Source organism: Gossypium arboreum, chromosome 12 (genome assembly GCF_025698485.1).
Source record: "Gossypium arboreum isolate Shixiya-1 chromosome 12, ASM2569848v2, whole genome shotgun sequence".
Taxonomy (NCBI): Eukaryota; Viridiplantae; Streptophyta; class Magnoliopsida; order Malvales; family Malvaceae; genus Gossypium; species Gossypium arboreum.
In genome coordinates this window covers 55,644,834-55,659,827 of record NC_069081.1, presented here as the reverse complement: position 1 = coordinate 55,659,827, position 14,994 = coordinate 55,644,834, and the positions used below count along the sequence as shown (strand labels likewise).

The window sequence follows — 14,994 nt, the reverse complement described above, 5'->3', positions numbered from 1 at the left end:
GGGCCTCGACACTATTGTTCGAGCCGAGACCGTACTCTGCTAGAGCATATGCCATTCAGCGACGAGAGGAGGCATCCTCCCCTGATGTCATCACTGGTACTTTCGCTCTCTTTGATACTAATGTGATTGCATTGATTGACCCTGGCTCTACTCATTCATATGTATGTGAAACCTTAGCATCCAGTAAGACTCTACCTGTTGAGTCTCTCGAGTTCGTAATTCAGTGTCAAACCCTTTGGGTCAATACGTACTTGTTGATAAAGTGTGTAAGAGATGCCCTCTAATAATCCGAGAATCCTGTTTTCCGGCCGATTTGATGCTTTTACCGTTTGACGAATTTGATGTTATTCTTGGTATGGATTGGTTGACCGTACATGATGCAGTGGTGAATTGCAAAAGAAAAACCATCGATTTGAGGGGTGCAAATGATGAGGTAGTCCGAGTTGAGTCTACCGAGTTGAAGGGGGTGCCATCGATAATATCTTCAATGACCGTTCAGAGATATGTGAAAAAGGGGTGTGAAACATACCTTGCGTATGTATTTGATAGCAAAGAGACGGAAAGGAAACTTGAATCAGTACCAGTGGTTTGTGAGTATTCAGATGTTTTTCCTGAGGAGTTACCAGGGTTGCCACCGGTTCGAGAGGTGGAATTCAGCATCGAGATTGTACCTGGTACCACGCCAATCTCAATAGCCCCGTATCGTATGGCATTAACGGAATTAAAGGAATTGAAAGTTCAATTTCAAGAATTGATGGATAGAGGTTTCGCTCGACCGAGTTTCTCTCCATGGGGCGCACCCGTATTGTTTGTGAAAAAGAAGGATGGAACCATGAGATTGTGCATCGACTATCGTCAATTGAATAAAGTGACCATAAAGAATAAATACTCGTTGCCACGTATTGATGATTTGTTTGATCAATTAAAGGGAGCCTCAGTATTTTCCAAGATAGATTTGAGATCTGGTTATTATTAGTTGAGGGTTCGAGACTCGGACATACCCAAAGCCGCTTTTAAAACGAGGTACAGTCACTACAAATTCTTAGTGATGCCGTTTGGGCTCACTAATGCCCCTGCGGTATTTATGGATTTAATGAATCGAGTATTCGTGGCCATACTTGGATCGATTTGTGGTTGTGTTTATTGATGATATTTTAGTTTATTCACAAGGTGAAGCCGAACACGCCGAGCATTTGAGGTTAGTATTACGATTTTGCGAGACAAGCGATTATACATAAAATTCAAGAAATGTGAATTTTGGTTGAAAGAGGTTAGCTTTTTGGGGCACGTGGTGTCCGCGACGGTGTTAGAGTGGATCCGAACAAAATTGGCCATACTCGGTTGGAAACCTCCGAGGAATATTACTGAAGTTAGGAGCTTTTGGGACTTCTTGGATACTACCGACTGATGCTGTAAGGGTTTCTCGATGATAGCTGCACCATTAACGAAACTACTCCAAAAGATGTTGAGTTTGAAGGACGTGAAAACTGTCGAAGAGTTTTGATCGACTAAAGACTGCTTAACCGAAGCTCCGGTGCTAGTACAACCGAGTCCCAAGCAAAGAGTTTGTCATTTATAGTGATGCATCCTTACTTGGGCTAGGTTGTGTGTTGATGCAAGAAGGTCGAGTTATGGCTTACGCGTCGAGACAATTACAGCCGCATGAGAGAAACTATCCGACCCACGATCTTGAATTAGCAGCCATAGTGTTCGCCTTGAAAATATGGCGACATTACTTGTTTGGAGAAAGGTGTCATATTTATTCGGACCACAAGAGTCTAAAATATCTGATGACTCAAAGAGATCTAAATCTCGACAAAGACGTTGGCTTGAGTTGTTGAAGGACTATGAACTTGTTATTGATTATCACCCGGGAAAGACTAACGTGGTTGCCAATGCTTTAAGTCGGAAAGCACTGTTTGCTTTGAGAGCGGTGAATGCTCACTTATCCGTCTCACCCGATGGGGTGCTAGTAGCTGAATTAGAGGCCAAACCATTATTGATTCGTCAAATACTTGAATCTCAGAAAGTCGACGCTGAATTGGTCACTAAACGAGCTGAATGTGCTTCGAATGAGGAATCGGAGTTTCGGATTGACGACAATGATTGCTTGACGTTCAGAGGTCGATTATGCGTTCCAAGAAATTCAGAACTTATTTCGACGATTTTGGACGAGGCTCATAGTAGTCGAATGTCAGTCCACCCGGGTAGTACTAAAATGTACAATGACCTAAAACGCCAATTTTGGTGGCCCGGTATGAAACGAGACATTTCTGAATTTGTCTCAAGGTGTTTGATATGTCAACAAGTGAAAGCAGAACATCAAGTGCCATCGGGATTACTTCAGCCAATCATGATACTCGAATGGAAATGGGATCGAATAACAATGGACTTTGTATCCGGGTTACCGTTGACTCGAGTAAGAAAGACTCGATGCAGGTCATTGTCGATAGGTTGACCAAGTCTCGCTCATTTTATCCTGTCTGCACGGATTTTTCGCTCGATAAATTGGCGAAATTATATGTCTCCCAAATAGTTCGATTGCATGGGTACCCATTTCCATTGTGTCGGATAGAGACCCAAGATTTACCTCGCGATTTTGGAAGAAATTACAAGAAGCATTGGGTACTAAGATGCATTTTAGCACCGCATTTCACCCCAGATGATGGCCAATCTGAGCGAACAATTCGAGATACTCGAGGATATGTTGAGATGTTGCGTCTTAGAGTTTTGTGGTTCATGGGAAAGATATTTGCCTTTGATTGAATTCGCACAACAATAGCTTTCAATCAAGCATTAAGATGGCACCTTACGAGGCTTTATACGATCGTAAATGCGAACCCCATTATTTTGGACTGAACTTAGTGAAAGTAAAATCTTTGGGTTGATTTGATTAAGGATCTTTGCCGCGAAAAGTTCGAGTAATTCGTGAATGTTTGAAAGCCGCCGGATCGTCAAAAGTCGTGCGCGGATTCAAAGAGAAAAGACATTGAATATCGGGTTGGGGACAAGGTATTTCTCAAAGTTTCACCCTGGAAGAAGGTGCTTAGATTTGGCCGTAAGGGCAAATTGAGTCCGAGATTCATCAGCCCGTATGAAGTATCCGAACGAGTTGGACCAGTCGCATACCCATTAATTTTGCCCCCTGAGCTTGAGAAGATTCACAACGTTTTTCATGTCTCGATGCTTCGACGATATAGGTCCGATCCATCGCACGTAATCACTCCATCTGAGATCGAGATTCGGCCTAATTTGAGTTATGAAGAAGATCCGATTCGCATTTTGATGCGTGAAGTGAAAGAATTGCGAAATAAGAAGATCCCATTAGTGAAGGTGTTGTGGCATAAACACGGAATCGAAGAAGCCACTTGGGAACTTGAGGACTCTATGAAGGATCGATATCCTAAATTGTTCACTGGTAAGATTTTCGGGGACGAAAATTTCTTATGTGGGGGAGAGTTGTGACAGCCCTAGTGTGACCCTAGTCAGAAAGTGGTTTCGGGACCACAAAACCGAGTCATAAAAATAATTAATTGCTATATTCTATGCTTATTATGTGTGTACATGAGTATGTGGAAGTTTCATTCTCTAATTTTGCCAATTGCATGAGAAATTATTAAATAGGGATCAATATGAGACATAGTGAAATATGATAGGCTAATTTTAAATGGCTTATTAGTGCATGTTAACACAAAGGTGGACTTGCATGTCAAGTTGCCCAATTTCTTTATAGTGGCCGGCCAAGATGAAATGTTGTTGGGCAATACATATGTTTAATTAGATATTATAATAAGAAATTGGGTTATTGGAAATAAAATAATGTTAGTAAAAGAAGGAAAAAGAAAAAAAATGCTCATCTCTCTTCTCCATTGCCGTGACTTGAGAAGAAGAAGGAGTGTTCATGTTTTCTTTCTTTTACAATTGCCGTAACTAGAGGAAGGGGAAGAAGGAAGATTCGGCCAAGGTGGTCCTCTAGATTAAGGTATGTTCAAGGGTATCTTTGGAAGTATATACAACCTTTGGGTGATGAGTCTAAATTCTATCTATCTCATGGTTGGATTTGGGGTTGATGGAGAGTTAGAATTTGGCTAAGGAGCCTAAAAATTTTGGTTGATACCTTGATGCTATTAGCATGCTAGATATATGGATGTGTTAAGTTGCTTGGGATGTTAGCATGAAAGTTGGAATTGTTAAGCTAATTTGTTGGAAGTGTCGAATTTAGGACTAAGAAGAGAATGAGTATTCGGCTAACATAGTGAAAAGGTAGGTGTTGCCGATTGTTAGATTTAGACCATGGGAGTGGCTATAATGGGCATTAAGATGTAGAACTTAAGAAATGTAGTTATATGTGAATTTACATGATGTTACAAATAGATGTGAAAATATATGCTAGATTAGGAAAATTTGATTAAGTGTTCATGAGATGAAATTAGGTATTTAAAAGATGTTATAGTTGACATTGTATATATATACATACATTCGGCCATCTAATTGAGTATGAAGGTGGTGTTAAATCTAATTGTGATGCCCATTTGGAAGTGTATATATATATATATAAATATACATAAGTATGCCCGTTCGTGATGTTACCTTTAATTATGTGTATAATCAACTAAATGGGTAATTAGTGAGGATGGTTGCCGAATATACAAACATACATATGCATGTGTAATTGAATTATGAATGTTTAGCAAGATGGTTAAACTAGTTGATTTATTGATTAAGCTCAAGGAGTTAAAGGAGGAGAATCAAGCAAGGGAAAGACGAAGGTCATCGAGAAGCCGACTTGGAACTATTTTACCCAACACAAGGTAAGTCACTAAGCATATATTTTGTATTGATTTAAATAGACATAATGTCTATGTAATTATGCCGAAAGGAATGATAAATTTATATACATGTATGTATGTGGTGATGAAAGTATTGAATGAAAAGAAAAGAGGTGAGATGTATTGAGTTGTTGATTTCGGCACTAAGTGTGCGGGTATAAACATTTATGATCATGAGATTGGCACTAAGTGTGCGGGTTTAAAATTTGTACAGCACTAAGTTTGCGAGTTTGATTATATAGCACTAAGTGTGCGAGTTGATTATATAGCACTAAGTGTGCGGACTCACTATATGCTTTTGAATCACTATTGACACTGAGTGTGCGACATTATTGAGTTGATCACGGACAGCGGATCGGGTAAGTACCTTGAGTTCATGGCTAATAGGCGCTATGTTTATATTTGGAGTTGAGCTTGGTAAGTTTTGAACCTATGTGACAATTTTAATTGAAGTCACGTACATAAGAATTATCGTGGAATAAGTGAAAGGTCATTTAGTTGTATGATTGTAACGAAAACAAAATGATGTATAAAAATGCCTCAAATATCCTATTGATTAGTATATGGAATGTGAATGTGTAACTTGGTATGAGATTGAATCGAAAGGTCTAAGGAACTATGGTATAGTTCGGTTTGGATGGACTAATTAGCCTCGTTCCATTTTGTTTCCTCTTGTGATAATGTTATTAATGGATGGTAGTGCATTGCTTATGACTTACTGAGTTATATACTCATTCGGTGTTTACTTGTCACCTATTTTAGGTTCCTTGGACTCGTCTTTTTGCGTGCTCGGACCGTCATCTAAGTCATCACACGGATTGCAACTTTTGGGGTATCTTCTTCTTAGTTGGTCTAGGAGAACATTTCGGCATGTATAGGCTATTATGTTTTATTGAACTTTGGTATGTAAACTTTAGCCATGCGAAAATGGCATAAATATTAAGTTGAATTTTGGTCCTATGATACTTCGTCATAAGTCTTAGTAAAAATTGGTTTGATAATGTTGTCATGGCTGATTATTCTCGGTGTTAAATTCATGATATGTATGATGAATTATTAGTTAGATTAAGGAAAAATCACAAAATAGGCATAGTTTGCTTTAGTAACAGATGCTGGTAGCAGCAGTGATGTGAGATTGAAAAAAACCACTAAAAATAGTGGGAATGGAATTAAATAAGGAATAAATTATGTAATCGAAGCTTGATGAGTCTATTTTCATATGGAAGAAACGAAACGACCATATGAGCTGTATGTTAGGAGATAATTAAACTCTTGTGAAACAGGGCCAGAGCAAATTCTGGATCCCCTGTTCCGACTTTAGAAATTCACCATAAATTAATCAGAGACAATTAGAAGTCATGACTTATATGTATAGATTCCCTTTTGAGTCTAGTTTCACTAGAAACAATCGTCATAAGCATTGAAGCTCTGTAAAGGGAAATATCTAAGTCGTAATGCATGAAGGTCAGAGTAGTCGAACCCTGAAACAGGGGTGACTTTAACTAATAAACTGTACCAATTGGCCCAACCAAAAATTCTACAAAAATTCTACCATATAGATATAGGAGTCTAGTTCCGGGGAAAGTTTACGGAACTGGATTTCGAGTTTTAGAACTCAAGATATGATTTTTGAAGCGACTAGTACACAGATTGGCAGCTTATCTGGGAAATTTTTAATAAGTGGTTTGAAGTCTGTTAACACCTCGTGTTCGACTCCGGCGACGGTCTCGGGTTCGGGGTGTTACACATTTGGCTATGAAGTATTAGGAAAATGATTTTTTAAGCCATTCCTATGAATTGAAACTTTAAAAGCCTGTCTATCTTGGTTGCATTTAATAAGTTTGGTGCCATAGATGCTTGTCAATGAGATTATTTTTGCTCAATAAGGTTGACTGACTACATGTTGAGTGTAACATCATTTTTCAGATGCTGTTGTTGAATTAGAAAATTAGGATTCCTCAAAAGTCAGGGATAAGCTACGTCGTGATATTGATACACATGTTGCCTGTGTCCGAGTTTCCAAACTTTCAGAACTGACTTAGGTTATTATCCCCCTGATTATTATCCCCCTAGTTATCATTCCAGTTCCAATTTTATTAATCTTCTATTTCATGCTTTGATTTTAATTTCTGTCTACCTTTATTCAATGTTCTATTTTGTTTCATTTTTCACTCAATTAAAAAATGAAAAGATAATAAATTTTAAATATATATATTTGTTTAATTTAAAATAGCTTTTATGAAATATTTTCAGGAAATATACCAAACAATAGAAAATATTTTATATAGATTCATCCAAAATGCTTGGAAAGTAAATCATTTTCCAGAAATTATTTTTCGAAAAATATTTTACTGGCAAACAAACGGAGCCTTAATCTTATAATATTTTTAGATATGTCTTATTTTTCCACAACCATAACAATTTATTGTCTTATTAACTTTGTTTTCTAGGCTTTGTTGCTTCTTTTTCTTTTCTTTCTGAATCTTTTATATTTTGGTTTCATATGATACTCAGAGGTTTTTTTTTTTTTTTGGTTTTGTAGGGCAACATATTTTCAAGGAAGATGGTTCACTTTAATGTCAAATTGGGGACAAAAAGATCCTAATTCTAGCATTAATAACTTTATTTTTTAAGTTGCTTTTCTAATCTTAGATCCTAACAAATTTTTAATCCTTCCTTTGGGTGAAACTAGTTAGTTCACCATATGTAAGCTTTTGAAAAGGAATTATACCTTTGTAACTTTCGCTAATTTAATTCCTAACCTTTTCTCTTAATAGGATCGGAAGTCTTACTACGAAATTTTCTTTCTAAAATGGTTGTTGATTATCAAATATTTGTATAACTCTAGTCATAAAGACATCTTTATACCATTTGAGGTGTGTTAAATTTTTGAATTTTAAATTTGACAATGTCAAAATTTCTATATTTAAGATGAGAGGAACCTTGTATAATAAAGTATTTAGAGATTGAGAAAATCAAGGTTGCAACTGCATCATGAATTTCTCTTACTTGTTCATCCAATATATCTTTCCCTTGATCATCCTTTTTTTTTTTCATAGATTTTAAAATTTCTTCTTGTTGGGTTGTAGTGAGTGTATGATTCCCCCATCCATTTTAGTTGACTAGTGAAATTGGAGTCTAAAAGATTGACTATAACATGATCAGTGATTAACTAATTTTGGTTTTGAGTTTTATAAACATTTGAAACCATTGATATTTTTCTAATAAATTGAGAATATTTTTTCAGACATTCCATCTATATTTTATTCATAGATCATGTTGTCATTATATTTGTTTTGGGAAATGAATTTTTCTTCTATATTAAGGTCAAGTGCAATGATTTTTGGATAATACAATCATTTTGGTTCTTTCCAAGTTATTTTGTTAATTTGTTTCTCATTTAACTCGTCAGAGTTAGATTGAGAAGATTGGTGTAATGTTTTGACAAAGTTTTAACCCTACATAAAAGTATATAGGGCAACTAATTTAGACTTGTAACTTTCTAAAGCTTCAAGTTGGGTTTCTATTAAAAAATTATTTTAGAGTTTTTGGAAAGGTTTTTTGTATTTTGTATTGTGTAAATATTGGCTCTTCAAGATTTTACTTTGTATCTTCTTTTACCAATTCTTCCTAATTGGATGGTTTCCTACTAGATTTTTTATATAATCTAATTATTTTCTTATTGTATGAAGGCTTAGTTTTGTATAATTGTTTTGTTTTACTATCATTTTAATATCTTTTTATGAGATATTTTCTCTCACATTAAGAGATCTCATTATTAAGAAGCTTGATTTTGTTCCAATATTTTTATGGAAGTATTAGACCTTTGTAAAAGGAGGATGTTGAGAATAAACTTTTCCTCTATTTGTTTGCCATTTAGTAATATTTTTATTGTACTAATAGTTTTCAAATAAGCCCTCAAATCATTTAAAGAATTTTATATGAAATTTGTGGTATCAATAAATTTGTAATATTCTTGGAGAATATCTTTTTCTCATTATTGTAATTTCTAAGGTAATATCATCATCTTCTTCTTTTGTTTATTCATGTTGGAATAGAAGTATTTTTACACCACTCTTTATTGATTTTAAAAGCCTTTTTCTAATGCAACAAATTCTGATTTTTTTTTCTACTATTGCATTCTTAGTCATTGAAAAATATGTTGGAGACATATTAGGTGAATTTAAGGAACTCTTTTATTGTCTAGCTTTGATAGGTTAGGATATATTTGAGGAATTATCAATGACTTACAAATTGGTTTTAAATTTAGTAGGTAAGGAAGAGACACAAGCTCTAACTATCTTAAAATTTGTTCTTTGTGTTTCAAGATTTTATTCTTTTTTCTATATTTAGCTATTTAAAGGCTACACTAGAGCTTCCTATTTCATAAAAATGTCATGGGGTATTGGGGAAATTCTAGGAGACCTATTTAATGTTAATTCAACAGTGTCATCCTAGTGTTGAGAAATCTAGCTTAATGAAATATTTTTTATGAGAGTTAGTGCGGCAAGATCTTTGGCGCCTTCTAATCTCTATTTGGCAGGGAGAAGGATGTTATGCCATTGTATTATTCTCAGAATTGTGATATGGGATCTTGAGGTGTCTGCTTCAATTAAAAGGGTTGCCTCCCTTTTTGGGCTATAAATTAAAGCCTTATGTTGACTACTGTGTCACACCCCAAAAAATTGGTTAGTGAATCGAGAGTTGTCACGCTCGGTTTTTTTTAAGATGACTTTTGCGCATTTAATAATAAATAGGTATCTAGTCTAGTGATTAATAGTGGTGGAGCTGTCTTTAAATACCTGAGTTCAAATCCTTTCCCTCACATTATTTTCTATTTGGTGAATTTTTGCTTCAAACCTTAGTAAGTGTCACGCCATGTTTTTAAATAAATGTTGTGGAAGTGTTAATAAGCAAGTGAATTGGCTTAACGATTAAGAGTTTAATTAGTTTCCTTAAGGTCTTATGTCCAATTCCTAACACCCTCATTATTTTTATTTAAATTTTGGCTCATAAATCCTTGGTCAACACCACCTATGTCTCCCCCTATTGTTGCCTTGTGGAGAAGATTTCTTTCCTTCTTTAGTGAGTTAACCTTCCTCCCTTAGCCTCATTTTCACTCCACATGTCCCCCCCATTTCCTCCCACTTGCCTTACTTGAACCGTCCACCCTACCATAATAACCACTATTCTCATTTTTGTTTTATTTTGTTTTCTCCTCCTCTACTCTTGATTGATTCCTCCAGTACTCTTCCATTTATTCCTCTTTTCTCTTCTATTTTCTTCTTCTTTGAACCACCTTTTGCTCCACTGATCTTCCACTTTCCACCACCCATAGTTCACTCTACCACTATCTCACCACCACTACATCGCCGCCGTCGCACTACCACCACCGTTAGTCATCATTTTCTTTGTTTTCCATTTTCCCTTCAAATCTTTAGTGATAATAAGATTTCTACTCCTTTTCTCCTATTTTCTTAATTTGTTACTAAATCCCAAACCAATCCTTTTATTTTTAATGATGATGATTTTTCACAGTTTCTACTTTTTCTACGAGTCAAGACCTTGGTGAGTCGCAAATCCTTCTAATCTGATTGATTCAACATAAGTATAAGATGATTTGGGCTAATAATCACTTCTTTCCCATTCTTTTATTCAAGGGTCAAATATTATAGTGATATTAGATATCATTTTTCTTCAATTTTAACATCTCATGTACTATTCGTATGTTGAAGGACCAATTGCTATCAACCCGAACCACCCCTAATTTAGAAGTGAATCACAACTTCGAATCTAATTGTAATAGAATAAGTGTGGGTTTAGAAATCTAGATTTAATTGTTTCTTATTAAAGGACTAATACAGGAAAATAGGGCTTTAGCGGCATTTTTGGTAAAACGCCGCTAAAAAATAGAGCAATGGCGGTGCTTTCTGTAAAATGCCGCTAAAAACCAGAGCATTAGCGGCGCTTTCGGTAAAACGCCGCTAAAAACCAGAGCATTAGCGGCGCTTTTGATAAAACGCCGCTAAAATTCATATAACCCCTAAAATCCTAAACCCTAAAAAAATCATAAACACTAATCTATAACCCCTAAAATACTAAACCCCTAAACCTTAAAAACCCTAAACCCTAAACTATAACCCCTAAAACCCTAAACCCTAAAAAATATCATATGGATGTTGATGTGTATATACATAGATATTAATGTAAAAGCTTATGTTCATAATAAATTATGGAAGCAATACTTAATATTGATTAAATTTATTTTTGGGTTTAGGGTTTTATGGTTTAAGGTTTAATGGCCATGGGTATATAGTATGTTAATCTCAAGTGAATCATATTCAATAATTAAATCTTAAACCCTATAATTAATTATTGTTATCGATAATAGATATCTTGATTTTGATAAAAAATATTTTTATATATTAATAAGGTGTTATATTGTTTAATGGATTTAAGGGATATTTTGTGGAAAACATTTTAAATGATAAGTTTACCTTTAAATTTTATTAATAGTTTTTGTTTATACTATTTTAATATTTATCTATACTGATTAATTAAAATATATATTTATTTATCTGAACGAAAATCCTCTGCACTCATTTGTGTCTCCACGTTTTTTAATTGTAACTCATTTTCTTTTTATAAAAGTGAATTTTCCTTTATTCAGTAAATCAATCTTCTTATTAAAAGTTACAACTCTTTTTTGTTTTTTATGTTTTTAAATAAATGTTGATTTAGTTCCAACTTGTTTTATAGAGTGTGTTTTATTCTTTTAAGGTTAATGGTTTATGTTTTATGATTTAGGGTTTGGAGACTATAATTAAGGGTTTAAGGTTTAGATTAATTAGTGTTTTTAATTTATATATTAAATAATCTCTTATATAATTATAAAATAGATAATATTAATTTTAATATTTTAAAATTATAACAAATTATTTATTGAAAAATAAATAAAAAATAATGATTGATATGGATAGGTAATTATCTATTTTGGATAGATCCAAATTATAACAAATTAAATAAGGTCTTATTTTTATTTTGAATTCGATTTTATTTTGATCATATCTAAAACCGACTTTATAAACAATATAAATTAACTACACCATTCACTTAGCTATGAGAAAGTTAATTTCATTTTAGTTACTTAATTATGAAAAGTTACACTTTGATAACTAAACTATTTAATTAGAAGTTTTCATTTAATTAAGATACAAAGCTGTTAAAATCAATGTTATGGCTTTCTTTAAACCCTAACCCCTAACCCCTAATCCCTAACCCCTTAAATCAACAACCCTTTAAACCCCAAACCTTAAATCTCTAATCATAAACCCCTAAAACTATAAACACTAATCAATAACTCTTTAAATATCAGACCCTAAATATCAAATCATAAACCCTTAAAACTCTAAACAACAAACCTTAATCCCAACACCCTGAACTCTAAATCTCAAATCATAAACCCTTAAAACTCCAACCCCTAAACCCTAAACCCTAATCCTTAAACCCCACACCCTAAAACAATGGTTTAGTGTGCAATTGTATACATGCATGAACTTTAATTTGATATGGTTCTTGTAAATTGTTAACACAATTATTGGAATAACATCATTTTATATTTATATATTGCATGCATACATAAATATTTATATTTATTCAATATAAAAATATATTGATGTATTTATTTTTTAAATGTGTATGATTAAATTAAAATTAAAGTTTCAACTATACATTTAAACCATAATTAGAATTTCACGTCTACAATTGCACATTAAACCGAAATAAAAATAAACTCAAAAATTAAAAATTAAAATTAAAATTAAAAACTAAAAATTTAAATTTTAAAATTTAATATTTTAGTCCATATTTTAGTTAAAAGTTTAATATTCAAAATTTAAAAAATTCCAAAAATAATAAACTCAAAAAAAAAAATTTAAAGAAAAAATAGAAAAATATGTTAAAAATGAAAAAAATTAAAATTAAGCAATAATCTTGGCGTTTTACCAAAATACAAAAGGTTTAGCTATAGTGGCGTTTTTAGTAAAAACGCCGCAAAAGACAAATAATTTTTGATTACCGCTCATTACTCCCTCTTCTTCTCATGAAAAAATTAGTCGCGCGCCCTAAATCCCCAAATAGATGTTTGTACTTATTTCTTTTTCCCTTTTACTTAGAAAAATTTTCCCAAATAAATTTTTCGATTTCTTCCAAAACAAAATCCCCATTGTTGCAAACTGGAATTTTGTGGAAACTAAGTCTCTCCCTTCTCTTTTTCTCTTCTTTTGGCTCTGGAATTTGAAAAACGAAAAAGAAAAAAGTAGGATGAGTCTTGAGCGACTAAGAGAAGCACCACCGAGCTCGACGATGAAACAACGGAGAACCGATGAATTGAAGCCTTCTCCGGCTTCTGCGAGAACCCAATAAAGTTATCATCAAAAGCGCCGACATGAAAGACGACATGCAAAAAGAGGCCGTCAATATAGCCATTTCAGTTAGCCCTTTTCTCTACCTTACAAGATTCCTAATTTTATGGCTTTTTATTGGAATTAGTTTCGGGTTTTCTTCGTTTGATCTTGATTTGTTAGTAAATACTGTAAATTTGTTGACTTGGAGTGGTTTTTCCTTCTGGGGGTTTTGACTAGGCTTTCGAGAAGAACAATGTAGAGAAAGATGTAGCAGAGTACATTAAGAAAGAATTTGACAAGAAACATGGACCTACTTGGCATTGCATTGTTGGTCGCAATTTTGGTAAACCCAAAATTTCCATTAGATTCAATTTTCATGGAATATAGAGTCCAAGATATCTGTTATTTTTAAGCGATGCTGTTGTTTTTACTTGAAAGCAAGCATATCATAGCTTAAATGAGCTATCATTTCCATCGTGTGTTAAGCTATCATAACTACCATTGATGTTAGATTGGATTGTCTTAAGTTTAGACCTTATGATTTTTCAGTGTGGTTCATCAATCGCTCGCCCTAAATCCCCCAAATAAAATTTAGCTAATCTTTTTCTCTCGATCTGAAAAAAAAAGAAACTGAGATTTGACCCTATTAAATTTTCAATTTTCAGTATTTCACTACAAAACCTTATTCATGTGATCTATCAAGCTTGCCAGTATATCCACCTAGCTAAGAGATGTGAACTTTTTCCAAAAATGTGTGCACGAAGACATTAACTTAGATAGCTTTCTACCTTTGGAACCATGTTGCTTTAGTTTTCTTTCATTTTCATTTGCCGACCAAACTTCATATAAGGATATAAAGATTCAATTGCCAAATTCAAAATTTACCATTTGTTTCATATAAGGATCCTTTCATTTCCATGTTGATAACCATTTACAAAGAGTGCATTGAATATAAATTCATAGTATGTAATGTTCTTATTCACTGCCTCTTTACAATCATTTCTATTTCTTTAAGTTTTTTCAGATACCATGATTCAACACTAGTCTTTTAGGGTAAAACGTTGCTTTTTATTGATGAAAGTGTTGTTGATCCTCCACTTTATGTTCTTACCACTCAAACACTAACAAGGTTAGCATAATGCCATCTTTTCATCCACCCTTAGTCAATTATTTCCTCTTAACTCTTTAAACTTGCTGTCAAGGAACAACCTAAATGATTGAGAAACCATCCTATTTTAGAAATGTAGTCATTGTCAATGCTAAAACTATCTAGTAATATCATAATCCTTTATTACATTGGCATTATTTTTTAATTTAGCATCTTCAGAAATTCTTGTTTGACATATATATTTTTATTTGAACGTGCAGGAGATCCAGATTAGGAAGTTGGAACTTTTGGCATTGAGTATTTTTATTTATGCGTACATAAATATTGTTATATATAATATAATTCTTATTTTTAGAATTTTAATAGATTTAGTTCATTTTCAAATTAAAATGTTATTAGTATTTTAATTTTTACATTATAATTTAGTTATATTAATAAAATATTCTTGTATTTTATAGGTTATCATGTTTGAGCAACATTGCAATATTGAAAATCTTGGTCGAGTTAACAAAGTTAAGGTCAAAAGGCGAATCACAGTGGAGAGTTTGCAATTAGAACCACTTTGTAATCAGGTTGCTGAATTTCTCCTTTTTCTACATTTTGTTCACTGAGGTTATATTGATTTAGATGTCAGTAATGTGTTTCCTCTATC

General features: G+C 33.4%; 1 protein-coding gene across 1 annotated transcript in view; it reads left to right on the top strand.

Moving 5' to 3' along the window:
• The window catches only part of LOC128285417 (uncharacterized), a 62,833-nt gene extending 48,217 nt beyond the window's left edge, over positions 1-14,616 (top strand). The window contains exons 2-4 of the mRNA XM_053022913.1: positions 13,256-13,320; positions 13,472-13,577; positions 14,603-14,616. Coding sequence (XP_052878873.1) covers positions 13,256-13,320; positions 13,472-13,577; positions 14,603-14,616 — 185 coding nt within the window. The remainder of the gene's footprint in view (positions 1-13,255; positions 13,321-13,471; positions 13,578-14,602) is intronic.
• Positions 14,617-14,994: the final 378 nt, after the last annotated feature.